Consider the following 27,727-nt stretch of genomic DNA (forward strand, 5'->3'; position numbering starts at 1 on the left):
AAGTCTGGAGTGCGCAAAAGGGTTGCTTGCAGAGGAAGCACCTTGCAGCCTGGCTGAAGTTTATCAAAAGTACATTCCTGTGTCAGTGTTAAGTCAGAAAAACGTCCTCTGGGGAAGCAAGTCAGAAGCGTGCTGAGCCGCTGGACAGGAAGGGAAGGCAGAGGAGGGAAAATCCTTTTGACATCAACAATGGTTGTTGTTTTAAATAGAGCCTGGCCTATAATTGGTCACAGCCAATTGCCCTTGAAAAGAAATGGGGGGGGGGGAATGATGGGGGAATAGTACAGATGCACTGTTGCAGCAAGATTACTGGCCCTTAGGCTGTGCTTGCACTAGCGAGTTTGTTATCCTCCTGTTTCTATGAACATTGTGCCATGGTCCATAGGTGCATCTGTGGTTCATATGTCTACAGAGCTGCAGGGAAATTATTTGTGTGTTATTAAATATGCTCGCTGTGTGAAGTGGTAAGTAGGTTTACTTGTTTATTGAGTTAAGACGCATTTGCAGGGAAAGTTGACTTGAAATGGTTGAGTAGACTCTTCCCTGCCAGCTACAAGGAAGTCCACAGGAGGGGAAGCACACGGGATCTGGTGCAGACTGCACCAGCTTTCAGGATGGAATCTGTGGAAAATGACGTGGCACATGCAAGAACACAGCTGATATGAACACACCTTCAGTGTTTGAAAAGATCGTCATGGGTCATCCATTGCAACTCAGAGCATGTCAAGTTAGGGGTTTCACACATTTATACAGTTCAGCCAATATCTGAAAACAAGATTATCACCTTGGGTTTGTTTTGCACCAAACCTGCACTGTCTGCACTGCAGATGTGAAAAGATAACAGTTTGTGGCAAGAACTGCCTGTTCTATGTAGGGAAGGGAGGAGCAACGGGCGTTTACAGAACTGTTTGCCATTTTGTGCCCTTCTTCTTGTTTTCTACACTTTTGGTTGTGGTACAGGAGCTTTCAAAACTATTGATAGAACGCAGGGCTGAAGGTAGGCCACCCAACATCTAATGCATTCCTGGCAGGTTGTGGTGAAGTATTTTCTTGTAAATTTCCTCTTCAAGACTACTTGAGCCACTGCAGGTAATGACTATGTTTATTCAGTGCTGCTGCAACTCAGTTTTGATATGTGCTCAGAAGATACACAGCATGAGCAGTTACTCTCCCCTTTCCATTACTCATTTACTACTTAAATATTTAAATTTTTTTTTTTTGGGGGGGGGAATCAACATTCCTGCTTGACATACTCATTGAAAAGTCAGGTTGGTCAATCAAAATCCGGACCAGGTAGCAACTCTCTATCTACTGATAATATGTGCAGTTAAGGGCTCAGGGCTTTCAACGTTTTGAGTCACTAGCTTTGTATTGAAGTCAATAAGAATAGGCCTGGGTGAGCCTTGGGTTCATTCCCTCTCCTGTGGCTTGACTGGGAGGAGGAAACTGAAAGCTATTGCTTCCATTTTTGATTAACCACAGTTTATTGTTACATATGAGGGACGTGGGTGTTGCTGCGGGTTAAACTGCAGAGCCTAGGGCTTGCCGATTAGAAGGTGGCGGTTTGAATCCCTGCGACAGGGTGAGCTCTTGTTGATTGGTCCCAGCTCCTGCCAACCTAGCAGTTCGAAAGCACGTCAAAGTGCAAGTAGATAAATAGGCACCGCTCCAGCAGAAAGGTAAACGGCATTTCCATGTGCTGCTCAGGTTCGCCGGCTTAGTCATGCTGGCCACATGATCTGGAAGCTGTATGCCAGCTCCCTCGGCCAATAAAGCTACATGAGTGCCGCAACCCCAGAGTCATCCACGACTGGACCTAATGGTCAGGGGTCCCTTTACATTTTTATTGTTACATATGAACCCTAAGCAGTGGTTAATCTTAACTATACTTTGTTGAAGCAAACCAGTTTCAGAATTATTGAAGTTTGCTGGTTTCAACCATACCACAGTTAAAATTAACCATAGTTGGTTGGGTTCAGATGATGTCACAGTCTCTGTTTAATAAAAAAAAAATGGAAGCAAAAGCTTCTACCTCATTATGGCTTCTCTGGAGGAATAGTGGGAGAGCATGTGAGTCTGAGGCTCACTCCCATTTTGATAAACCACAGTTTAACATGCTGCCCAAATGCAGCCACATCTTCAGGGGATTACTGAAGGGGGAGAGTGGTGTTGTAAATCCCTTACTGACAAAACACTGGTTACTTGAGTCTGAATAACAAATAGACTGTGAAGATGGTAATGCATTGAAGGAAGACACAAGGGTTTGCCGGGAGGTTGGTTTGGAGGGAGATAGCACACTGCTTAAAATGAAGTACACTTAGAAGGATGTGGATGATTTCACAAAGTTTAAAACTTTCTGCCTTGGGGTGAAAGGTGGTGATCTGAAAGATTATAGCTTTCTAAGCTGTGAGGTGTAAAGCGAGGAAATGCACAGGAAGGACAAATAGGGAACTGCTTGACCAGATGCTGGTGACAATTGTAATTTCCTTTTTCTAACATTTGGTGGAATTGCAGTAGACAAGCAACTTAATCTGTTGAAAACAAATAAATAAAACCTGGAAGATTTTTCTCCCCATCTGTCTGTCTATGTTTTGGTTGTTGCTATTATTGTTACTCTTAAAAACGAGAGCCTGGGAAAATATCAACAATATTTGTTTTTTGTTAAACAAAAAACTACACCAAAAATCCTCGCTTAAAGAAATAAAATTTGACAACACATCCTAATAGTGTTGTTTGATATTGGTGCTTCTGATTTTTTGCCAGCACGGGCAACACATATAACCAACAAATCAATGTATCTAGCAGATGCCAATATAGACAATGGGGGGGGGGATATATTACAGATTTGGTCAGTCAGCCACCAGCTATTCATGGAAATGCCAATAATTGACTACATCCATCCTCTTCACTGCCGGGCAAAACAAAGCAATTTGGGAATAGAGCTACAGTAACTGGCATATTTATATCCTCTAGTCTGGCATTTTGAATTCATTATGCTAGTTACATTCCACTTTTTTTAAAAATTATGTAACATTCAAATGTTAGAGATGTGATAATGGAGATATGGGCTTAAGATAATAGGGAATCTGAGTCCTTTACTTGGACTACACTTTCAAAAGGGTGCTGAATGCTGAAGCCTGGCAATTATTTTGGTGCCTAATTGACCAATCAACAGCCCTGTTAAACTGAAGTGTTAGAATTTAAGCTGATCCATTGAATTTATTTTTATTTTTTGCGGGGAAGGGGTTTACTTAGCATCTTACACCTATGTACTTCAGCTCTCTGCACCAAGGCTATACTTTATTTGGCGGTGTTGACTAAAAGACCCAACCTCAGGGTCAGGTCCTCCTTGCAATTCAGCCTTTTGTGTTTGAAGTGATGTAGAGAAAATGCGGCATGAACTCAGTCACATAGAGGTGAAGCCCACAGTGACTGGCAACAATTTCCAGGCCATCCAGATTTTCAGTTGCATTTAAGCATATATAAAATGGGTGTCGATGGTCAAAATTCATTTGTCTTCTGGTTAGGTTCAGTCCCTCAATCAACTTTACTCTAGTTCCTTTAAATCAAGGTGTGGCAAAAGAGCAATTGGGTTGAAACTCAGTTAGTTGGACTCAGTTGCCACTGGAAGCAATGGGGCAAGTTCACTATGGCATGATCTAAACCCTATTGATTTCATAGAATCACAGTGTTAGAGGGGGTCTTGTTGTTCCATCTGATCCAACCACTTGGTCCATGAAGGAAGTCCATAGCTAGAGCATCCTCAACAGGTGGCTGTCCATCCTTTGCTTGAAAACCTCCAGTGAGAGCCCATCACCTTCTTGGTGATTGATTCCATTGTTAAGTTTCTCTTACAGTACATAAATTTCTCCTAATTCTCAGCCACATCTACCCTCCTTCAGCTTAAGCCCATTCTGTGTGAACTAGGAGCAACTCATTTAGTCTGGATCTCACATCGTGCACAGTTTAACTTAAAAATAAAAGAAGCAGTAAGCTTTTAAAAAAATAAATAAATACAAAATCACCCTACAGTATACTGCAGTCTTGTGTGCATTCTAGAAAGGCAAAAGATTGCTGCCAATCTGACCCTTTGAGGGATATTTTAGCTTCTCTCTCATCTGATGGCCTCATTCAATGTACATTGGATGCTCGGGTTGCGAACGTGATCCGTGTGGGAAGCACGTTCGCAACTCGCATGCGCGAGTCGTGATTTAGCGCTTCTGGGCATGTGCAAGTGCCGAAAACCGGAAGTAACCCATTCCGGTACTTCCAGGTTCAGTGCAGTGCGCAACCTGAAATAACACAACCTGAAGCATCTGTAAGCCAAGGTATGACTGTACTTGTTTCATCAGTGCAAAGATGTTTAGCTTCCTCTCCCTCTAAATCTGTTCTGAGTTCCCCCTCAACCCTCTGGAGCAGATTAAGGGAGGGGCATGGGGGCATGCACAGGGAGAGGAGGGGGAGTTCCATTGTGAACATGGAAATCATTGTGCTAACAGAACAAGTGCATTGGATTCTTCCCTGTATCTGTAAAGTCCTTGCTGGTGGGAGATGCCAACTTTATTTTAAAACCTAATAATCCTTAGCTAGTGTCTGGAGAGCATACTGGACCCTGAAAATAGAGAAATCTCTGAACTAAATGAATGTGCACATTTTGCATTGACTTCCACAGAGGTAGCTATTAGTTGTAGCAAAACAAGAGTCTTGTAGCATCATAAAGGCCAATAAATTGATTATGCCAGATATTTTTATGGAGTAGAGTCCACTTCACTAGATGCGCCTGGTGAAGTGGACTCTAATCTGTGAAAGCACATACCATAAGAGCATTCTTTAAAGTGCTTAGAAACTCTTTGCTATTATGTAGCCAAACTCCTAAATTGAGGTAAGCGCCTAAACTTGTGTCTACTTTCAACAGTGATCATTTTCTATGGGTTTAGAATGAACATATATCTCCAGATACATCTTTGTAGTGTGTTTGTGATTTTATTCCAACTTCTCATTTGCTTAGTAATTCTTCTCTTTTTCCTTTTTGGTGGACTTCAGAAACCCTAATGGATACTCGGACAGCCACAGCTGAACTTGGATGGACAGCAAACCCACCTTCAGGGGTAAGTGGATATTTGACATGTTCCTGTGTGTCCGCTGGTTGTTAGAAGATCTGGTAGGGGTTGTTCTCTTTTTTTATTCACGTAGGTAATAATTTCATGTATATGTCGGTTTTAATGTGTTGTATGAAAACCCTTGATTAAAAAAGACTTAATTTCTCTTTTTTATGTTGACCCAGACAATGGCAAAATCAACAAGTTTCATTTTATGCAAACAATATTAGGTATCTTTTTTTTCAACAGGTGGACTGCTATAATGGGTGGAATGTTTTTTCTTCTTCCATTAAATACACACACACACACACACACACAGAGAGAGAGAGAGAGAGAGAGAGAGAGAGAGAGTATATAAGCTTATGATTTGGGGCTGGTTCACAATTCTTTTTTAAAAAATATTTCAGAAGAAGCTGTGGGCTGTCAATAATATTTAAACATTCAAAGTGACATATATGATGAGAACTTGACTCACGTCTCAGTCATCAGGATGCTATTTTTTTCTTTGTTGAAAAAAGAATTTGGAATGAAAAGAAATCCCACTTGCTCTTTGGATTCCCAGATAATAATCAGCAACTCCCTTGGCAGGTCCTCTGGCTGCGTAGGGCTGCATGATGCAGCAATATGTGAGACACTCACTGCCTTGCCAGACTTGACTGTCATATGGTCCTATTTCCTTGAGAGTGGCTGTGTGTGGCAGGTGTGCAGCCCCCTTTTTTCAAGCCCACCTCTCTGCACAGTGGAGGCAGATTGGGAACTGCCTGTGCTGTGCTTTCAGCCAACCCAACACAATGATCTTTCACTGATGTGGGAAGTCAGTTATGTTAAGCTTTCCATTCTCTTCCCACCCCCACCCCCAGCCACATCCCACAATGGGGCTGTTTTTCCTACTCACACTCAGATATCAGCAGCCCCCATGAATCCCAGTTTCTGATGATGACACACTGTGTGCATTTGGGAAGCGGTGGGGCGGTGCAAACAGCTGCCTGGGAGCTGGTTTGAACTTTTTGCCAATTCCACCTTTTGCATTTATGCTCCAGATCCTATTATACAGCAGTGAGTCACCCCCTGCCTGTGTATATAACCATGCAGGGAAATAACAGCTCAGCAGGGAACACTCTGCATGCTCCTTTGTAGCTTGCAATGCACCCTGGGTGCTGGGGGGAATTCCTTCACACGTATTGCTATGTGCAGCGGGAGGGAGATGCTGCTTTCAGACTGGAGAGAGGAGCAGAGTGTGTACTAGGGCAGGGTCCCCACCTCTTGGGGGACCATTTGGGTGTCTAAGAAACTATCATGGACACCACAAAATACTCATTTCGCCGACGAAAATCTGGCCATGCCAAAAAGAACAGACAAACCACTTACACTCCCCACCCCCAAAAAACCAGACAAGAAAATAATCATGCAACTACACCTCCAAACAGGCAGCCCTGTCACACAAGTAAAATGAAATGAAATAAATTGAAAGGGGTAGGGGCCTTCGTAGGTGGCAGGGAAGGTATCAGAGCCAAGTATTTGGGACTAGGGGAAGATCTGGAATAGGGAGCCCATGCTTTTGATGGGAAATGCAGGATACCAAGAAGGTTTGACAGTGGAACTGAATATCGTGTGTTTACAAAGACGATGGAAGTCTGGAGTGGGAAGTGAGTTTGGGGAAGAGCAGCTTCCTAGTCCTGGCTGCAGTCCTATGCACACTTGGGAGTAAGAAGTACCATTGAACACAGTGAGCCAGCCATAGACTTGCGCTGCGTGTCTGTTGGAGAGTTTGTGCGCAAATGTAGAACTGTTTTGAAGGTGTATACTTGGTGTTACATGCAACTGCATATATCAAAATGCTGCATTGGTGTGGGGTGAGATGCTGCAGTAGGTTGTGTGCGGAGGAAACGTTTTTTGTCTTTCAAGCCATTTTTAGCCCCCAACCCACCCAATACAGCTTCAAGCAGCGTATGTGGTTCCCTGGTTTTATCCCATAGTATGAGTCCCGCGGTTGGTCTGGCAAGTCTAGATGGTATGTTCATACATCTCAAGGATTCCTCTAAGTGGGCTTCCAGATGGGTGTTTATTTTGGGGTTGGTGCTGCTCACGCATGCAACCCTTTCACAGTGTCCACGTGATGTCAGGACATCAAAAATGCCAGTCTTCAGTCTCTCTCTCACCCCAATTTAATCTGGATTTTCCCTTTCTGTGGAAAAGCTGACAAATGCTTAAAAACACAAACAAAACCCTCTTGCCAATGGCTCATTTGCGATATTAAGCCCCCCGTCTGCATCCACCCCTTAGACCCTCTGGTATTGTCAACACGACAGACAGTCTGTAAACCAAATGTTCTTGTTTTTCCTAGGCCTTTGGTTCTGGGCAGTTTGCCTTGACTGATTGCTTGCTTTATCATGGTAGCTGTCCATGTGGAGAGGATTCATGCTCTTCTGTGGTTTGCCATGCGCCTTTGGCGCGATACATCAGTATTAGCTGCACAGTGTCAATCGGCTCAATATGTCAGTTTCAGCTTCGCAGGGGCCTGTTGCCTTTCAGAAGGAATTGACCAAGACTTGCCCCTACCTCCTTGGCTGCTGCCACCCCTTAGGTGAACGGAGCATGTATATAAGTCAATGTTTAGCCCTCTCTCTTCCCTCCTTGTCTCTCTTGCACTCTCTACCTAAAGGATTATAATTAGGAAACATTAGCAGGCTCAAAGCAGCTTTCGTACCTGAACACCATTCATAATTGCACTCAGCAGTGCTCTTCTCTGGCTATTAATGTCACTTCTATGAAGTAATGAGGAACAAACCACCTTCAGGCACTTAAAACATCTTCTTTATACAATAGGTGCATTTGAAGAATGGGAGCATAAAATAACCCGACTCTCATTCCCCTGACAGTGAAAGTGATCAACAAAGACAGGGACAGGTGCATGAGAAAAAGATCAGTGAGAAAGATGGTCTCTGCCTTAATAGGTAGGTTTAAACAGGTGATAGAGGGCTAGCTGCGGGGGGGGGGGGAGAGAGAGAAGGCTGTGCTGGAGACAATTGTTTTGTCAGCAATGGAAAGATTGAGAGACAGAGAGTCGTGCCAAAGCAGCGAAGATAAAAAGGACTCTTAACAAGAGGGAAATGAATCGTTCCTATTAATTGACCTTTGCAGCTGTTTCTTTTCTGTACATAATTTTATTGCACCTCAAAGGATGTGGCTGATAGTTGCTGCAGCAATATCTCACTTTGCTGCAATATTTCATCCCTTTGGGCCACTTTGGGTGTGGTTCCTCTAAAAGGGGCCTCTGGAATCATTCTTGGATGGAGGAGGAGGAGGAGGAGGAGAAGAAGAAGAAAAAGAAAAAGAAAAAGAAGAGGAGGAGTTTGGACTTGATATCCCGCCTTTCACTCCCCTTAAGGAGTCTCAAAGCAGCTAACAATCTCCTTTCCCTTCTCCGCCAACAAACACTCTGTGAGGTGAGTGAGGCTGAGAGACTTCAGAGAAGTGTGACTAGCCCAAAGTCGCCCAGCAGCTGCGTGTGGAGGAGTGGGGAAGCAAACCCGGTTCACCAGATTACGAGTCCACCGCTCTTAACCACTACACCATGCTGGCGTAGATAATGCCAATCCAGCACTCCTTCCAGTGTGCCTGTGAATCTCCAATCTCACTGTCACCTCCTTCCCTTCCTTTCCTTCCTGGTAAGCAGCAGTGATGCCCTTGCATCCAGCCCTTGGGGTGAACCACTTCTGCATAGTTATGCATTGCACGGGGAAGTGTCTAATTCTGCTGTTTGGTGAGCCATATTATACATCTGGCAGAGACCTATGTCTGAGAACCAGTCTCCATCAAACATCTAAAAAGCAGTGTGTATGTTTCCTTGCACACACAGTGGTTGTGCGGGACATGAAGGAAGAAACTGTGGGCCTGGCTTGCTTTTCCCTTTCTCTGCCTCCCACATCTCCCTTGAAGCCATTTTTCTCCTAAGTGCCCCAGAAACGTGTCTGAGAATCTGCATTAGAAAAAATAAGCCAGAGAAGGCTGTGTCGTGGCAGGGGAAGAGAGTGGATCCGGCTTGGTGCATCTCTCCTGTGATTCCCAATCTCCCTCTTTACGCGTTTGGCAGAAACCTGAATTTGCTTTAAGAGTGTTCTGTCTCCTTGTACGCACCATGACTATGGAGAGGGAACATCACTTCCTTGCCTACTGCTTTGGGGAGGAAAAAAATATTTGTGACATGAAACAGAACTTGTTGCTGCTATCTCAAAGAGAGAGAGAAATTGCCAGGAAAATGCGTAGTCAACGGGATGGCAATGAATGCAGACAAAAGACAGAGCAGGTGGATAGATAAATATGGTATCTAGCAACAAACATATGGATCGGCAGACCAATTCTGTACACAGTCAGAGGCTGCAGTGGAAGAGAAGAAAGGCAGACCTAGAAGGCAGAACAGATAGGAAGGCAGATGGATGATATGAGGGGGAAAGGGGGCATGGGGGGGAGGCAGGTAGAGGAGAGGAAAAACAACAACAAAGAAAGCTAATTCAAAGGGAAAATGGAATAGGGGGGAATTGAGTGTGTATATGCTTCCCTTTCTTAGGTATTTCAGTTGGATGCATGGATATTAGCAGGGCTAGAACCAGTACCTGGCGTTGTTGGAGGTTGGTAGAGCTTCATGTCCTGGCAAGAGGCATATTATCACAGCTTCTTCCTCCACTGCTATAGCTGCCTCCACTGCCTCTTTCTTTTCCACCTTTCCCAGCCACAGCCATTGCTAACTGTAGGGTGCCCATCTTATGATGCCCCTAAACCAGCTTAGGGGTCAGAGCTGGCACATGTTGCTCCTATGCTGCTACACACTTTTGCTCTTGCATGTATAGACTGAATGCCTGAAGTGGACTTCAGCATCACATCAGAAATGACCCTGAGATCTCACTTTAAACTGGCTTTAATCCAAGTAAAGGTAAAGGTAAAGGGACCCCTACTGTTAACTCTGGGGTTGCGGTGCTCATCTCGCTTTATTGGCCGAAGGAGCTGGCATTTGTCTGCAGACAGTTTTTCTGGGTCATGTGGCCAGCATGACTAAGCTGCTTCTGGTGAACCAGAGCAACACACAGAAATGCTGTTTACCTTCCCGCCAGAGTGGTACCTATTTATCTACTTGCACTTTGAGGTGCTTTTGAACTGCTAGGTTGGCAGGAGCAGGGACTGAGTAATGGGAGCTCACCCCGTCGCGAGGATTTGAACTGCCAACCTTCTGATCGGCAAGCCCTAGGCTCTGTGGTTTAGACCACAGCACCACCCACGTCCCTTAATCCAAGTAGTTCACCTAAATTATTGTGCAGATAGGAGGGGGTGTTATGTTCATGGGCTTAAAAAGCTACCCCTAGGGATCAGTTATTGTAAATATTGTTTATTGTTGTTAATAAGACAGATTCTTCCATCATTTAGTCATGTTGCTGTGGACGGAAATAGTTAAGGTGGGGCCAAGCATCCTGAGGGGGTAATTGCATTTGAAACGGCCCTTAATTATCCAGGGAAAGAACTCCAGCTATTCCTTACATGACGTTAATGATCATAAAAGGGTCTGGACTTCAGGTGGAATCTAATTGGTCAATAATAGCAAGGATATATCTCCCTAGGTAAGGACTGTAACCAGATTATGTGCAGCCATCAAAAGGGAAACAGAAACGGAAAAATAATTCATCTCTTACACTATTGTTAGCTAGGTTCAGGGAGAGGGATGGAGAGGGTCCCTGTTGAAAGAAGGGGAAAATACTGGGTTTTGTGGCTAGTCCACCAGATTGATTGTGGAATGAAGAAAAGCAGCTTAATATGTTGAGACATGAGTAACACTTCTGCTTGTGTGAGCCATCTCTTCTTCCTACCATTGTCAGAGTTCCACACCAAGCAAGGAGGTCTTCAGTTATATGTAGTTTCCTGTCATATCTGAATCATATGCCTGATTTGGGCATGTGCCTTTCACCAAGGAAAAAAAACCCAAATTGTTTTAAAAATAAAATACGGTATTCTTAGCTGCCTTGAAGCCAGCATTGCTGGAGAATTCTAAGAAACCACAAACCCGGTGCACTTTTCAAAGGTTTAGTCAGCCATCTTGATTCAACATGGCATTCAAACACAGATGAAAAGTCATTGATCTCAGGAAACATCATACAAAAATTGGTTAGTATATCTTAAGAAGTGCCCAAATGAATAGAAAACGATAAATGCCCCCCCCAATGTATAGTAAATATATCCTATGGGGGGAAAAGGAAAAAGGTGGCAAATATTAGAGCACAGCAGTAAGGTAAGAGCAGAGAAAAGGCAAATGCATATAAATTGAGTGTCTGAACATGAAACTAATAAAAGCAGGAAAATGAATAATATTCATTAATAATTTAATATCTGGCAAGCTGGATGTGTGTGCAGAAGCAGAGGAGTGCTCTGGGAAAAACACATTGCTTCAAAAATCAGGAAAGTTAATTATTTTATCGCTGGAAAGAGCATACAAAAATGCTGTTGAGAGTGCCATAGCACTTTAAGCTATAACAGTTTTGTTATAAGCTTTCATGAACAAGAGTCTGCTGCATCAAGTACCAGTTTCAAGAAACCCAGATTAGGACTGACCACAGTTTAGGTTTCAGAAGATGGGCTAAACTGTGGTTAAACTAAAATGGAAGTGGAGGTTGCAGGAGGAGATGGAGAGAGTGAACAAATCTGGGGCTCTGAGGCTCTTTCTTATAAAACTGAACACAATGTAGCACAATCACAGAATGCAGTCACTGACGGGGAGTTACTACTCTTTTCTAACCATTCCTTCAAATTCTCAAGTTTTTTCTGCTGTCTCAAAAGTTCCCATTCTTTCCACCTTCTTGCCTCTGGATTTATTGTTGTTTCTTTCACATACAATTGGTTTTCCACACTATTTTTCCACACCATGGTTATGAAATATCTTTATATACCATCTTTTTTGCCTCTAAGAAGGGTAGCAGTTATTAAAAGCAATATGAAAATCAGTACAATAAGAAATGAAAAAGCAACAACATTTGAATAACTGCTTTTACTAGAGAAGTACCTGTCAGTCAACATAGTCTCATGAGAATGACAACATTGCTACCAGGTACCTGAAGGATGGCCAGGTCAGCACTATAAGAGTGTCTGTGGTAAAGGTGCTAGCATAGGTGCCAACACAGAGAAAGTCTTGTTGCTGAACACATGCCACACAGCCTCTGAATGTAAGGATATTTCAATTAGAGCATCTGTAGCTGATCTTAGAAAGCGGAGGAATCAGCCCTTCAGAAATTTTCGTCCCAAGCTGTTTAGGACTTTGTGTCAAAGCCAACACATTAAATTGTATTTCCTGGTAGAACCTTCCCCTCCCCAAGCCGTCCAACTCCCCAGAGCAGATTTGGGGATGAGCTGTATGTGCATAGGGGGAGGAGAGGTGGGGGATTCCCATTGTGCTAGAGGAAATCTACACTCGTGTCTGCTAGTGCAACAGGTTCACTGAATATGGCCCAGCATGGAAATCAGTGAAGATTTCTTAGGCAAGATATGTTCAGACCCGTCCCAGTTAACCAGGTGGCTGCTGTGTTCCAAAAACAAGTGAAGTTTCTGAAAAGTTTTCAAAGGCAGCCCTGCATATATTGCATTGCATAAATTGAACCTAAGTGTTGTTAGGGCATGGAACACTGTGGCTAGGCTGCCTCTGTTTTCATGCGGCTTCTGTTGGCATACCAACCTAAGCTGATTAAAGGTACTTCATGCCTCTGATGCCAGCTGGACATTCAGAGTGAGATCCAGGTCTAATAGCACCTCCAAGCTGCATATCCATCCAGAACAGGTTGTTCACCATCTGCTTGGCCAATGGAAATGTCTACAAATAGTACCTCCATCTTGTCTGAATTAATCTTCAGTTTATGAGGCCTTATCTAGCCAATTACTGACTCTAGGCAGCCATTTCCACTGCCTCTCCTAGAGCAAACAAATAAGAGAAATAGAGCTTCATGTCATCAGCATATTGATAGCCCTTTGCTACAAAACTCACCATGACCTCTGACAGCAGTTTGGTGTAGAAATTATATAGCATGGGAGACTAAATGGAGCTCTGTACCCCACCCCACCGCCCAGCCCAGGCATAGCCCTCCAGCTGTTTTGGGACTACAATTCCCATCATCTCTTGACCACTGGTCCTGTTATCTAGGGATGATGGGTGTTGTAGTCCCAAAACAGCTGGAGGGCCAAGTTTGGCCATGCCTGACCTAGCCCAATGGTATAAAAGGCATAGTGCATAGTGCAGAACTAAACTCTATTCTTCCTTATAGCATCCCTTCTGGAGCTTACCTGTCAGGTAAGAGGGGACTCACTAGAGCATGATGGCTCCTATTCACACCCCAGAAGGTTACCATGATCAATGGCACTGAAAACCACCGAGAGGATCCGAATAATCTGTGGGAGAGAAAGGTTTGGGGGAGAAAGATCCTCACTCTCTCACAACAATTGCCCTAAGCACATTAAAACTTGGCTAGATTTACTTCTGCCCACATCCACCTTTAAACAAATGTTCCCCATGAAAATTCTTAGGCTAGAATAAATCACAGGCACTTAACTTTGTAAATAAGTGGATATTATACTCAGCTTCCAGAAGTTACAGCAAACAAGTCTCCATTCATTGGCAGTAAATGAAGGTGAAAAAGGTTCCAAATGACTTTAAAAGGAAAAGAACTTGGTTCTCTTACAAAAAGGATTGTGCAATCTTCAGTTAGCAAAGATGCAGGCTTTAAAATCTCCCTTTTGGAGAGATTCAGTTCACTTGCTTTTTCTTACAGTTGGGAGCCATTACTGAGGAGATTTCACCCCTCCCATACCCAAGAATCTCCTGATCATCTCCTGAGGTCTCTGCTGACTCTACAGAGAGGAGGAGCAATGTACTGCTCTCTACTTAATTAGTCAAGTGAGTGAGTCTCTGTGTGAGAGAGAGAGTCAGTCAGTGTGTCGGAGAGTGAGTGCAAGAGATAGTATTAAGAGATAGTATTGCTGCTAAGAGCAGCTGCAGGCACTCAGAGTAGCATTGATGTATGCTCAGAATATTCAGCTCTGTATATAGTTTGTATTATAGCTGTAGTTATAGAATAAAAGAAGATACTTTACAGAGCTGCTCTCTGAGTGGTTTATACTCTGCAAAACTCTGCGCAACGCTGCTGCGCAACGACTGCATTATTGAGACAGTGAATCCGGTGCTCTCAGCTCCAAGCTGTGAGTCCACAGCACTGTGACCAGTTCCTGTGGGAAAGGAGGTCTCTGGCAGTGCTACCCAGCTCGCCTAGCCCAGTCGGGGCTGTAGTGCATGAGTCCAGTTGGTACACTGGCTCAAGGGCGATGCTGACAATTACATGGCTCCTTCATTGCTTGTTCCTGGAGTCATGAAGTGAAAAAAGAAAGAGGTGGTTGGGGAACACAGGCTGCTGTGGGCCTGCCAAGCCACACTCACTCTGGTAACTTGAGTTCAGGGCTCAGGTTAACCCTTTCATACACACAAGTGTGAGAATCAGCAAGGCCAAAGAACCCATTTATGTTTTACTATGTAGCTCATAACCTATTACAGAACTCCAGACTCTGCCTTATTCAAAGTCAGAATATTTGTCCATCTAGCCTAGGACCAGCCCTATCATTAGGCAGAATGAAGTGGTTGCTAATTTTGTGTGCTCTGAAAGGGAAGCAAATTGTTAATTTATTAATATTGTATTGTTTATTCCCAAGGAGAGGCAATTGTGGGGCTTTCTACTTCAGATGCCAAAATAACTTGGCCAGCCTTGGGTACTATGCATCTTGAGTCGAGGATAGGCACCACTTGCCGGACTTAAGGTTATACTATGAGGCGGCAGCCTTCTGCTGGTTGAAAGATTGGATCTTATTAGAGAATACAGATGTCCTAGACCTGGAAGGTTTTAACAATTCGTTAGGATGGCATGCGTATCTGTGGTACGGCAAGGCAAAAACACATGGAATGTTCAAAAACCATATCGTCAGGAAAGCAATCTTTATGGTCTGGATGAAATATAAAGACTTACTGGAAAGTAAGACTCCGAGGTGGTTATCACCAGTGGAGGCCAAGGCGCGGAAAAAACCCAATATGGAGGCCGGTTGGCCGAAATATTGGGAACTAATAGAAAAAATTGGTGACAATTGGAGGTTGCGGGGCTTTGAAAACTTAAAAGATAAGGTGCAAGACTGGTTTCATTATGCCCAAATTAACGAGGTTGTTAAGTTAGATAAAAAAACAGGATTCCAGGTGGAAAAATCGAAACTTGAGACAGAGCTGTTAGAACCAAAGACCAAGGTATTATCGAGAATGTATAACTTGCTGCTTAAATGGAATACACAGGATGAGACAGTTAAATCAGCCATGATAAAGTGGGCTCAAGACATTGGTTATAATATCATGTTTGAAGACTGGGAAAGGTTATGGACCACCGGTATGAAATTTACGGCATGTAATGCCTTGAAAGAAAACATCATGAAAATGATATACAGGTGGTACATGACCCCAGTCAAGCTTGCTAAGATATACCATTTGTCTGATAACAAATGTTGGAAGTGTAAGGAAGCTGAAGGAACATTTTTTCACCTTTGGTGGACTTGCCCAAGAGTGAAGGCCTTCTGGGAAATGATCTACAACGAGTTAAAAAAGGTGTTTAAGTACACCTTCCCTAAAAAACCGGAGGCCTTCCTCTTGGGTATTGTCGGCCAAAGGGTGTTAAAGAAGGATAGAACGTTTTTTATGTATGCCACCACGGCAGCAAGAATTCTGATCGCCAAATATTGGAAGACTCAAGATTTGCCCACACTGGAAGAGTGGCAAACGCAACTGATTGACTATATGGAGTTGGCCGAAATGACTGCCAGAATCCGAGACCTGGGAGAAGAAGCAATGGAGGAGGACTGGAAAAAATTTAAGAACTATCTGCAAAAATTTTATAAGCTATATGAACTTTAAAATGACGCATAATTTGAAATGCTAGCCCCAGCAATGAGTGTGTAACATTTATGAAATTGGATAACATTATTGAAAGAATCAAAGTTTAAATGTTAAAAATGATAATACGTTTTGTTTTTAGAGTAAATGAGCAATAAGGGATTTAAACTTAAACTGCAATTGAAAGTACAAAAGAAACACATGAAACAAGGTTATAATTTGCTGATAAATTTATTGTTAAGAATGCATTGTGCGGGAGATGCGGGGAAGTTCGATAGAAAGTTGAAATAAGTTGTGGAAGGGTTATGAATTTTTTATCTTCTTTTTGCCTATTTTTTGTTTTTTTCCTCTTTTTTCTTCTTTTTTCTGTCTATGTCTGAAAAAACACAATAAAAACTATTTAAAAAAAAAAAAAGAGGATAGGCACCACTTGCTCTTCTGTGTTAGGCAGCAAAATGTCTTGGTCAGCCCTGACGTAGCTCAGCATTATCCTGCTCTTCAGGGTATAAAGTGAAGGTCCTTCCCATCAAGAATTGAATCTGGGGTCTTCAGCACAGAAAACAATTCCTCTGCCACTTATCTATGGTCCCTTCCCAACCAGACTGATCATGGCAGCTGTTGTTCCAAAAATCACATTTGCTGAACGTCAATATTTCAAATCTACAGTGGCTAAATGTGGAGACATCAATTGGTGAATTCAGCAGCATGAGAATCCACTGAACACATTGTACCAATTTCCTTTCACCCAATCACCATCTGGCCTCAAAGAACATGGAATTCATGCTCAACACACAAGGGTCCAAGGTAGAGAAGGGGAATCAACCCAGAGGTGAATTTGTGACACATGGATGTACTTTAAAACTCTGCCCGCTTTGCATGTTTGTACTCTTTACCTAAAGTGGCCAGAGGGGCATGTTAAGAGCCCATTCCTAACTGCTTCATGCAACATTGGTGCCTGTCTAAGCTGGACAGTCTGCAGTGCTTGATTCCCAGGCGGGACATGAAGATGAATTTTCTGTAACACATTTGCAGCTGCACTATGGCTGATGTGTGCCTGCTTTATGTTGTAATATATTACTGGTTTTGGTGTACTGAAGGATTGTAGGGACCGTTCTGATGGCCATTCTGATTCAAGCAAACCTAATGCAGCCTGCAGAGACTATAATAGAAATTAACATCTGTGTCTTTAAGTGAAACACAGCAGCATCACCTAGCCTTGGGAAATAATTATTCTCTTAAAAGAATAATAAAAAGCCAGTCAGATCAGTGTAGCCATCTGCTAAAGGAGAAACTAGCTCCAAGAGGCTAGATTCTCATGTGGTGTAAATTAGTGGCAGCAGGATGGGCTTGGTGTGCTAATGGAGGATTATATCCTTGCATTTGAGAGAGATGATTGGCATAGGAGATTTCTACATAACTGGTCTGCAGCGTTCTTGACTTGTTCAGTGGTGCACATGTTTATAATCCCCGCTTGCTGTTTCATATGCCTGTATTTTTCACCTGCCATCTGTAGCTCTTTGGCCATGCTCTTCGTGCTAACCCTGTGAAGCAAACACAGGTTAATATTGGATCTTTAGATAGCATTTTAATGTGCACAGTGAATCCGTATCTTGCATGCTTTAGCAACCACCCGTAGGGATAGGCTTATCCCCATTTTACAAGATGGGGAACTGATACTGAGACGATAGCAAGCAGCTAGCCCAATCCCTTCCCCAAGGAGCCCATCGCTGAGCAAGTTATATGAATCCATGACTCCCATGTCCAACTACTCCCCCCCCCCGCCCACATGGCCGCATAAGAGCTGAAAGGGAGGAGAATGAAATCTAATGCATGTCTCGTGCAGGGTCAATTGCAAATCACCAGAGACCTTTAGGGGTCTGCTGTTTATGGTGAGAGTTTGATGGGTATTTTTAGTGACAGGTTCAGGCTCAGCTCAGTATAGATATACACACCAAGGGAGAGTTGACCCAGATCACAATGTGTAAGGATTGCATTTGGGTAATCAAGACTGATGTGTGGTATTTTTCCTACATAGACCCTGTACACGTAGGGAAAAGAAACGGTTACCTGTTGTGCAGGATGTACATATGGTTTAAAGCTCTAAGGCACAGTCATTTCCCAGTGCATGCATGAGGAGCAAATCAAACTCTTGCACAGTTTTCACACCTAACCTCATGGGGGGGGGGGAATGTTATATGTACTGTACCTTTTGGGTCTGAAATGAGTCAAGATTGTATCTTACCTCAGATAGATACATGATGGAGAATCAAGGCTTTGAGTTACACAAATCTCTTGCTTAGGCAGACAAGTTCTGTCCTGCAAAATTCCCAATACATTTGTCACCTAAATGGTTTTGGATCCTAGCTGCCTTTTGTAAGAGTTAATGTTGATAATCTGTCATAAACACCATATATGACCAAATAAGGAATCCAGACCAGAATGAACAAGTATACACGCTAAGAGGCATTTCTCTCTCCCATTCTTTTATTTGGGTGCCAAGATGTTGTTTGGATACCCACTGTTAGGGAGACACCCTCTAGTCTAGTCCGTCCCGTAGCTTGTTTTTATTCAATCTTTGAAGGACAGGAGTGATAGGCAGCTTTTATTTGACGTCCTAGATAATGACATGTATGAACCTTTGGAATAATGACAGCTGAATAGTGTGCCTGATATTGCCATGGTTACCAGCCAAGCTTTCTCCCCCCTCTCTCCCCCCCACCTTCTCCTTCTCCCCTTCTGACATTTTCTGTGTGTGTGTTATTGTTGAGTTCGCTTTTGGGATAGTGAAGGGGAGGGGAGCCAGGAGAAGAAACAGTCCATTATAGTCTTTTAAATCTCCCAGCTGGAAGTGTTTTAAATCTCAGCAGAGACAGGGAAAAACACTGTCTTAATCCCCAGCTCCCTGTGAATTATTTAAAGTGATCTTGTCGGAACAATGCATTTGTCACTGTTACAGTGTCAATAGTAGAGGCAGCTGTCCGAATGGCTCTGGGGTTTTGCCACAGGTAGGAGTTTGGGGTGGGGCATTTGCAGGCCTGGCAAAAGGCAAACATGGGATTGCTGAGGTCCACAGAACTCTAGAGACTGATCTTTTTTTGCAAGGGGGGTGGGGAATCTTTGTACCACTAACATGGTTTATTCTGTACAGTTTGGCCTACCATTCTCTTCCGGAGACCTCTGGCTGTGCCTGCACCGGTGGCTGTGTTTAAAGTTCCACCCACACCATATATTTAAAGCACTCTTATACCACTTGGAACAGTCATGGCTTCCCCCAGCAAATCCTGGGAAATGTAGTTTGTGAAGGGTGTTAGGAATGAGAGTTCTGAGGGCGTCCCAACAACTCTAAGCATGCTCAATGAACTACAATTTCCAGGATTCTTTGGGGGAAGCCATTACTGTTGACGTGGTGCTTTAAATGTATGGTGTGAATGCAGCCGTAGTCAAGGGAAGAACGGATAGGCGGGCAGACTAGTTAGGCATCTGGGGTGGACACCCAGTACTGCACATCTTGGGTGCAATGTAATTCACCTCTGGATTTGCATTTAGTCATCCACTTTCATCATTGCAAAATTCAGGTTATATCCAATCCTCAAACATGACTTCTCCTCCCACTCCAGCTATTATCACATATCATTCTCACCCCCCCTTCGCACCACTGAGTTCTTGAAGTGAACTGCCTGCATTTGATGTCTCATTTTTTTGTAACCTCTCTTTTCTTGATTCTTTTCAATTTGGATTCTGTCCTCTCCACTTTACTTGGGCAACTGTGCAAAAATTATTGACAATCTCCCAGTTGCTCAGCCTGAGGGGCTTTATTGTGGCCTCATTTGATATGACCACACTTCCGACGTTAACACTTTTGTCCACTCTGACTTTTCCAGTCTTCATCAGGACTTTTTCAAATGAATGTTTCAGAGTTTGATCCTATGCCCTTTCTGATATTCAGTGGAACATCTCAATAACAATTTCGACAGCAGGATGGAAAAAGTCCAGAGCTGTGCTGAAATGAATATATTTTCTTGAACTTACCATGAGTTCCCTTGGGGCCAAACTTCATATTACCTTTAATGACACTCAGCATACTGGCAGGAAAACCCAGCCAGATGGGCGGGTATGAATAATAAGAGTATTATTATTAAATTATTATTATCCATTGTCATTTTTGTTTCAAATAAAAAGCAGCTATAGGGCTGTGAGCACTCTATCTGGAGTGTACCAGTTTCCTGCTGAAGATCCACCTTGATTGCAGTTTGCTCCTGAAGTTGATTTTTATAGTAAAAACACTTTCTGGGGCAAATAGCAGTCTGGGGTGTGTGTGTTTGTTGGTGGGGTACAGGCAGACAGCCTTCGGCCAAATCATGGTTCTATAGCTGCTTTTCCTTCTAAACAAAAGTGGTAGCATTTAACATGCTTTTTAAAAAACAGGTTTTTTTGGTGTGGCTCTGAAGTACTTGTAGATAAATGAATTTATTTCAGAAAATCAGTTCCAGTGGAATTTGCAAAGAATGTTTCCAAAATAATGAAGGGGCCAAAGACACAATAGGGGACAAATGGCAGGCTGGTGTGCGTATCTCTGGGTAGGTGCACTAGCCTGCTGCTTGAAAATGCTAATCTAATGTTTCCTTGTGGGATTTATTCCTGATGCCATCAGTCTTCCACTTACAGTAGAATGCCAGGGGAGGGTATTTCATTCACTGGGTGGGTATAGTGACCTGATCTGTTTTTTTTGGGTCTGCTCTGTCCATTCTGATTTATTTTTTTATTTGATTCTAAATCTGTTACGTTAAATTCAAACCTCTATTTCACCCACATCTAGTATAATGCGGAATCTAAAAAACTGGCTATAACTTGTTCTCCCTTATCACATAAGTGGATGTAACTTGCAAGCAAAGTTTGCACCATGGTTTGAACATGCTCAGGTTCAGGCAGATCAGTCCTTTAGAGGGAACCCTTTGAGGGTTCATCAACATTGACATTTTTTTCCTAGAAAAAGAGGTGCCGGAATTCACCACAAACACCTCCCTTGTTCTCTTATAATGGCAATGGTGCCTACATGAGGGGTGCTGGAACTGTGTTCCAGTGCGTTTTGGCTGAAAAAAAAAGCCCTGTATCTATTTATTACATTCTGATAGCATTGGATACCAATTGTAGGCATGGTCACCCATTCTGAGGGGATGAATCCTTTCAGATTTCAGACTGATATGTACAGCAATTCTCCAGCAAGAGCAGACCTTACCATTTTGTACTATGCAAAAAAAACTGTTCTTGTAAGCCTGCCACATCAAGTAGGGAGCATGTTGGCAGCAAATATGCAGGAGTTGGGATTTAGAGTAAAGAGAACTGATTTGCCATTTACTTCCCATCATCCTGGGGTCTAACGTGAGGGGAATTCTGTTTGGGGATATTACCAGGTATACACTATTTGAGCACAGGTTTGCCTCCCCAAAAGACTCTCTAACCTGTGAGGGGGAAATACTCATGAATGCATTCTCTGAACCCAGCCAATTCCCCCCCCCCAATAAATAATAACATGCTACAATTTAAAGAGTGGCCTGGAAAACTCTATCCAAGGCTGACCTTACAGTGAAACAGAGTGAGGCAATATCCTTAGGCAGCTGCTCTGAGGTGTCATGAATGACCAACAAGTTAGTAAGTTACTGAATTTATTATTATTGTCTTTTACTCCCAGGAAGAAGGGCTTTTAAGATTTTGTGCCTCGTGTGCCAAAGAAACTTGGGCAGCCTTGGTAATTATGTACCTTGACTTCTGTGGGAGCGGGAGCCCTTTACTTCTTCACCTCAGGAAGTAAAATATCACTTGTCTGGCCCTGTGCCAAATAGACAAATGACCTTCTGAGTTCAAATGCAATTTTTCTGTGTGCATCCAGATGAGGATGAGGATATACATTTGGAGCACGTTTACGTTTTATTTGCAGTAACAAGTTCTTTAGGGTGGATGAGAGAGGCAAAATTTATTTTATTTAAGTTTTTACAAACTGCTGTATCATAAAAAATATATCACAGTGGCTTACAACAATGTCAAAACATAAAAGCAGACAATAAAATCATAAAAAAATTAAAAGCAAGTTAAAGCAAAAAGAAATCAAAAACAAACAGCAAAAAGTAATTAAAAACAAACATGAAGGACCAAAAAGGAACTGAAAGTTTGTCCTGGTTTTCCATTTCTCCTTGTTTAATTTGATCACTGAGCAATTTACAGAGGTAGATTAAGCCAGAAGTCATTGCCTGCCAAATAATCTTGGTGCCTGAGCAAGAGGCATCTGAAACCCCTCCTAAACCCACGGCAGCCAGTATAACTAAAAACCCAAGTTATTATCAAAGTCCTAAATTCAGACTATAAAACATTCGTATTTGCTAGCATTTCATTATGATTTGAACAAAAACGATCCAGCTCTGTCACAAGCTATTCTTCAGTGGTGGCAATCCCAAACGATTGTCCTTTGGAAGCGTTTTATAACTTTTCTTGAAATGCTAATTGCACAGACATTTGCATAGCACAAAAGTACCCAAAGTATAAACCATGACCGTTTTTAGAATGAGATACCAAGGCACGTCATCTCTGTGCTTTAGTATTAGTATTCCCAAGGAAATGAATTAGTCTTTTAGCACGGCAGTGCCTTCATTCTTTTGCCGTTTTTGCATTTAACTGTTACCACTCAAGCAGCTCCACTGAGGCTAGAGAGACTGAAATAATGTTTAATGTTAACATTTGCATAATTGTTCTTTGGATGAGTCTCCTCTTTGAGAGCCTAGATTCAGTTGGTAGGTTGCTGGTGTTTCCTGTCCACTTGCCCTCATGATAATTGATTGGAGATAGCCTCGTTACAGTTATCTCCTCTCCCCAAAATAGTTATTTTAAGCTTTTAGAGTTGTTTCTGCTGCTTTTTCCATCGCATTGCCATACATCCAGGTTCCCCCCAACATTTTGCATTTTTACACCCCAAAACCAGGACGTGCCAGGAATTTTCCTGATGTATGGCAAGCTTATCCTGGGTAGACTATTCAGAAACTCAAGCTGGTACAGAATATGGCAGATAGATTAGTAACTAGGATACACAAGACTGATTATAGGGTCACAGTCATAGACCTATCTTAAGGGTACATTGACTGAATGATAGCCTGTCATTTTAAGGAGAAATTGGGAGGACATTTGGGTCTATAGCAAATACTAGGTTTTTATACCTCACAGATTCGTTATGAGGACAAAATGAGGAGGCCAACTTGAGCTCCTTGGAGTAAACATGGGGTATTAATGTCATAACAAATAAGCAAATTGTCAAACTTTATGTTAGAATGCAAAAAAAGGGGGAGACTTGCCATATATATATATGAATCACATCTTCCTTTTATAACCATAAACTGTGGCATAGGAAAAGCATCTTAGCACATGTCTAAACTTCTGGAAGGTTCTGTTCATAGGCCTCAACAGCTGCAATTTCCAGGCATTTTGGAGCTTGAGCGAATGTGGGTAGACATGTTGAACCAAAAGGGTTTTTTTGTTGCTGCTGTTGTTAACTGTTGATTTTTCACCCAGGTAAAAAAATTCTATTGGCTTCAAGGGCTTTTTTGGATATTGGTTTTGGCTTTCAAGGTCCTGAATGAATGGCTCAGGACCTGAGTGACAAAGGGACAGCTTTCTTCCATATGAATCTGCCTTCAGGGCCCTTTCTCTGGGTGTCCTTGTAAGAAAAACACTGGGGCCTAATTTGAATAGTAGAATGTCTGGCATCTGGTGGGCGGGGCTTTTGTGTTGTGCTCTGGAATTGGCCCCTCCCTTCATGTGTTAAGTTCAGTTAGAGAGACCAACTGTCATCCTTGCCTCACCATGTTGTTTTAGTTCCTCTTAGATAGTATTGTGTTACAGTTTTCTTTATTATTAAAGCTTTGTTTGACATATATGTGAGCTGCTAGCTTTGCTGAAAGAAAAGAAACTGTGCTGAAGGATGGTGGAATATCCTAAACTGGGTGAGTGAGGGGATATTCCCAGTCTGACAGGAGGATTGATTTTTTAATCACCTCAACCCTCCACAACAGTGGCTGTGGAGAGGGCCTTTTCTGTGGTGGCGCCCAAGGTGACATTGTTTTAAGCCATGATCGTATAGTGGTTAGTACTCTGCATTGTGGCTGCAGGAACCTCGGTTCGAATCCGAGTCATGGCACCAAAGGGTTGTAAGCCAGAAAATGGCTTATCTCCTGAGTTTACACCAATAAAGCTCAGAAACATGAGGAGTTAGGAGTCCAACATTGTTTATTGCAAAGCAATAGGTTACAGTCAGATCATTCCGCAAAACTGATTCCCACCGTGTTCTGTTACATTGTGTTAGTGTACATGTTGGGAACTTGTGTTACGTGTAGCCATTTGCACCATGTAGCAACTTATGCTCTAGCTTTGAGCTGTATCTTTGTGGTTCACATATTAGCTGTATTTCTGCCCCAATGAGGGGTGGCAACTTGCAAAATCACCAGTTTCATAAAGTACCAGGCTACCATAAGTTCTCTCTTAGAAGCACACTCAAGGATTTACAGGGGTACACATTGCCACATTTATTGCGGTCTTTGGGGCCACTGCCACAACATCCTTGGGCAGCTGTCAAGATCCCACTACTGCTGACATCCCTGAGTGTCCGCTGACTGCTGAGTGTCATGTGAGCATTAGAAAAGCCCTGAATAATGCTATATGAGAGCCAGTGTGGTGTAGTGATTAAGAATGGTAGTCTCGTAATCTGGGGAACCGGGTTCGTGTCTCTGCTCCTCCACATGCAGCTGCTGGGTGACCTTGGGCTAGTCACACTTCTCTGAAGTCTCTCAGCCCCACTCACCTCACAGAGTGTTTGTTGTGGGGGAGGAAGGGAAAGGAGAATGTTACCTGCTTTGAGACTCCTTAAAGGGAGTGAAAGGTGAGATATCAAATCCAAACTCTTCTTCTTCTTCTATATAGTATGGCTTGGCACATGTGGGCAGTTTCAGTGGCAGCCATTTGCAACTGCCACCCTCCTCATTCTCACCCCTGCAGCTGGCGGAAATAAACTGGAGAGGGAGCTAAGAGAGAGGACAGGGCTACCTGCCACCTGCTTCAATGGGGGAATCCCCCATTAACATCTGGGGAAATACCACGGGCCCCTCAAACCTGGAGATGTTATTAGGGGGACAAACAGGTTAGGCCAACCACCACCAACTTGGTGCTCTCCAGATGTTTTGCACTACAACACATGTTTTGTAATATCTGGAGGGCACCATGTTGGCAAAGGCTAGGTTATGGACTATCTCCCTGGGGAAGAACTCAGGTGGCTCTAGCATTTTTATCACTTTAGACAACTGGTTAAGCCCTTTTTATTCCCCAAGAATTTAATGGGTGATCTGCGGCTGCTGTTCTTTTATTGTTTTGTTTTTCTGATTTTATTTGATCTTTAGACTGCTTCTCCTTTGGTGCTGCTGATTAAGTTATTTTTATTGCTCACCTGGCGCCTGCTCTGATGTCATTTCAGCACCAGGCAAAGTTCTTTTTTATTTTCCAAGACCTTTTAAAATGTGAAATTTTATTCCCTGAAGATGGTTTCTTATTTTTTAAAAAATGTTCTATTTTTATCTGCTGTTTTTAATGTTTGAGTCTGTTATGGCTTTTGTTTTTGTAACCCACCATGGGAAAGGCTTTTTTTTTTGAAGAGTGGGTTATAAAGGTTTAAAATAAAACAGAACAAAAATAAATGAATATAAGTACAAATATTGATGTTTTTACTGTTTTACTAGATTTTTTTTTGAAGTGTGAATTAGTTGGGACACACTTAATAAACATCTTAATACTTTAAATAGTGCAATTCATGCTACCGAATTTGAGAAGAAGTGCCAAGTTATTTAGATTCATAAGATAAATTATTTATTAGGGATAGATTATCAATATTTATTAGAGATAGATGATCAATGTCAGTGTCTATATTAAACCCCATCCACTCTACATGTACAATGGTCAGCGTTCTTGTCAGTCTCACAGATACGTTCTACTTGACATGAAATATTTCTTCAGACAAATTACTAGCTATTTACGTAAGGCTACTGGCTGAATGTTCGCACAATGTCTGGATGAGATTTGATAACAGTTGTGGAACCTTTTTTCTCTGATGTAAAATGTTCACTCTCGATTTATTGCTTGTATCAAGAACCCTCTAAAAACACTACAGCTAAAGGGAAATATTTATATCTGGGCAAACCCAAGATCTTTGGTTTTGGTGGACCCTGTAGGAGGCTGGTAGCAGTTTGTATTATGTTTGCTCTAGGTACTAGTCTGAAATAAAACATTCATTCAAAACCAACTCTGTGCATGTTCACTTTGACTGGGAGGGGCAGGGGGCAGCATTTTCTGCTCTGCCTCAGCCGGCAAAACTTATTGGTCCAGCCCTGCAGGACAACTGCCTACCCCTTCTTCCTGTGTGGTTGGGAGGACAGTGTGAAATCCTCATGGAAGTGTTATTTCTATCATTATAATCTCCATCCTTATTTTATTTTAATGCCCCTTTATTGTAATTGTGTTCATTATATCTGATCTGCCACTTGGAAAACTGCAAGTCCCTTTACAAGCACATCATAGCTCTAAGGGAGGCTCTGGCAGATGCGTAATGTTTTGAAGACCAGATTTTGATATTTAAAGAGCATGCCTTGTGAGAGGTCAGTGATGAGCCAAGACAAATCAAGAATGGTGTTGGGCAGGCTGCAGCCTCATCAAGATCTACCCATATATTTATACCACCCTGCACCCCCACCCCAGTGAATCATACCAAGGAAGTTAGGGAAATAGTATGGTGCCAAATCCTTATTCTTTCCTCAAGGCTGATATTCACACATTATTTGAATTATGGTCCCTAGGATTAAAAAATACTTGCAATAGATCCTGGATGGGATAAGTTGTCAAATATGAAACAGAATAACAAATTTTATTTAGATAGGCCATTAGGAAAGTTCTGTGTTTAGACAGGAAAATATAAAGTTTAAAAATCAAGTCGTTCCTGAGTTTGAGGAGCATATATACCCGAGATATGCAGAATAAATATGCAGAAAACAACCTCTTTACATAATACTGGAAAATAGTCAATAGTCAAAAATACTGTTTTTTAAAAAAACACTAATCTAGGGAAGGACCTGAACATACAAACCCATTATCTTAACTTCTATCCCAGTTAAGTAGGTAAGAAGCATTATTAACTTTTGAGTCACTAAAGCATTCAGACTTTAAATTTTAAAAAGTGACTAAGGGAAGACATGTGGAGGTTTATAACATAAATACTGGAAAGAACATGAACAGCGAAAACCTTTTCTCCTTCTCCCATAGTACTAGAACTCAGGGACTTGCAATGAAATTAATGAGCTCATCCACTCATCTTGATACTTCAGCAGGTAAATAAACACATATGCTGATACAAAATTGCTGCACAAAGGCTGGTTCCATTTTAGTGGTGTGCTTGTGCTTCCTAAGAATGCAGTTCTGCAAGGTTTTCTGGGTCCTTTCTTTTGAGTGAATGGCAAACTGTCTATAAATAAGTTATTGCAGCGGGTAGGAAGAATGCCCTTATCAACAGATGCACTTTGCAGAGAATCTAGCATAACAGCTTGTGTATAAATGTACATGCTTTGAAACAATTTTATATTGTTGCGCATAGAGGCAGAGATAGTACCTT

The 27,727-nt window shown here is 42.4% G+C and overlaps 1 protein-coding gene across 13 annotated transcripts in view; it reads left to right on the forward strand.

Moving 5' to 3' along the window:
* EPHB1 (EPH receptor B1) overlaps positions 1 to 27,727 on the forward strand; it is a 334,289-nt gene that overhangs the window by 110,863 nt on the left and 195,699 nt on the right. For all 13 annotated transcript variants that reach the window (XR_014168172.1, XR_014168173.1, XR_014168174.1 and 10 more), the window contains one exon: positions 5,044 to 5,108. Coding sequence is in view for 6 of the 13 variants with exons in the window: in XM_081910347.1 (XP_081766473.1) it covers positions 5,044 to 5,108 (65 nt within the window). In the remaining 7 variants the exon portion in view is untranslated. The remainder of the gene's footprint in view (positions 1 to 5,043; positions 5,109 to 27,727) is intronic.

Source organism: Podarcis melisellensis (genome assembly GCF_964234715.1).
Source record: "Podarcis melisellensis genome assembly, chromosome: 5".
NCBI lineage: Eukaryota > Metazoa > Chordata > Lepidosauria > Squamata > Lacertidae > Podarcis > Podarcis melisellensis.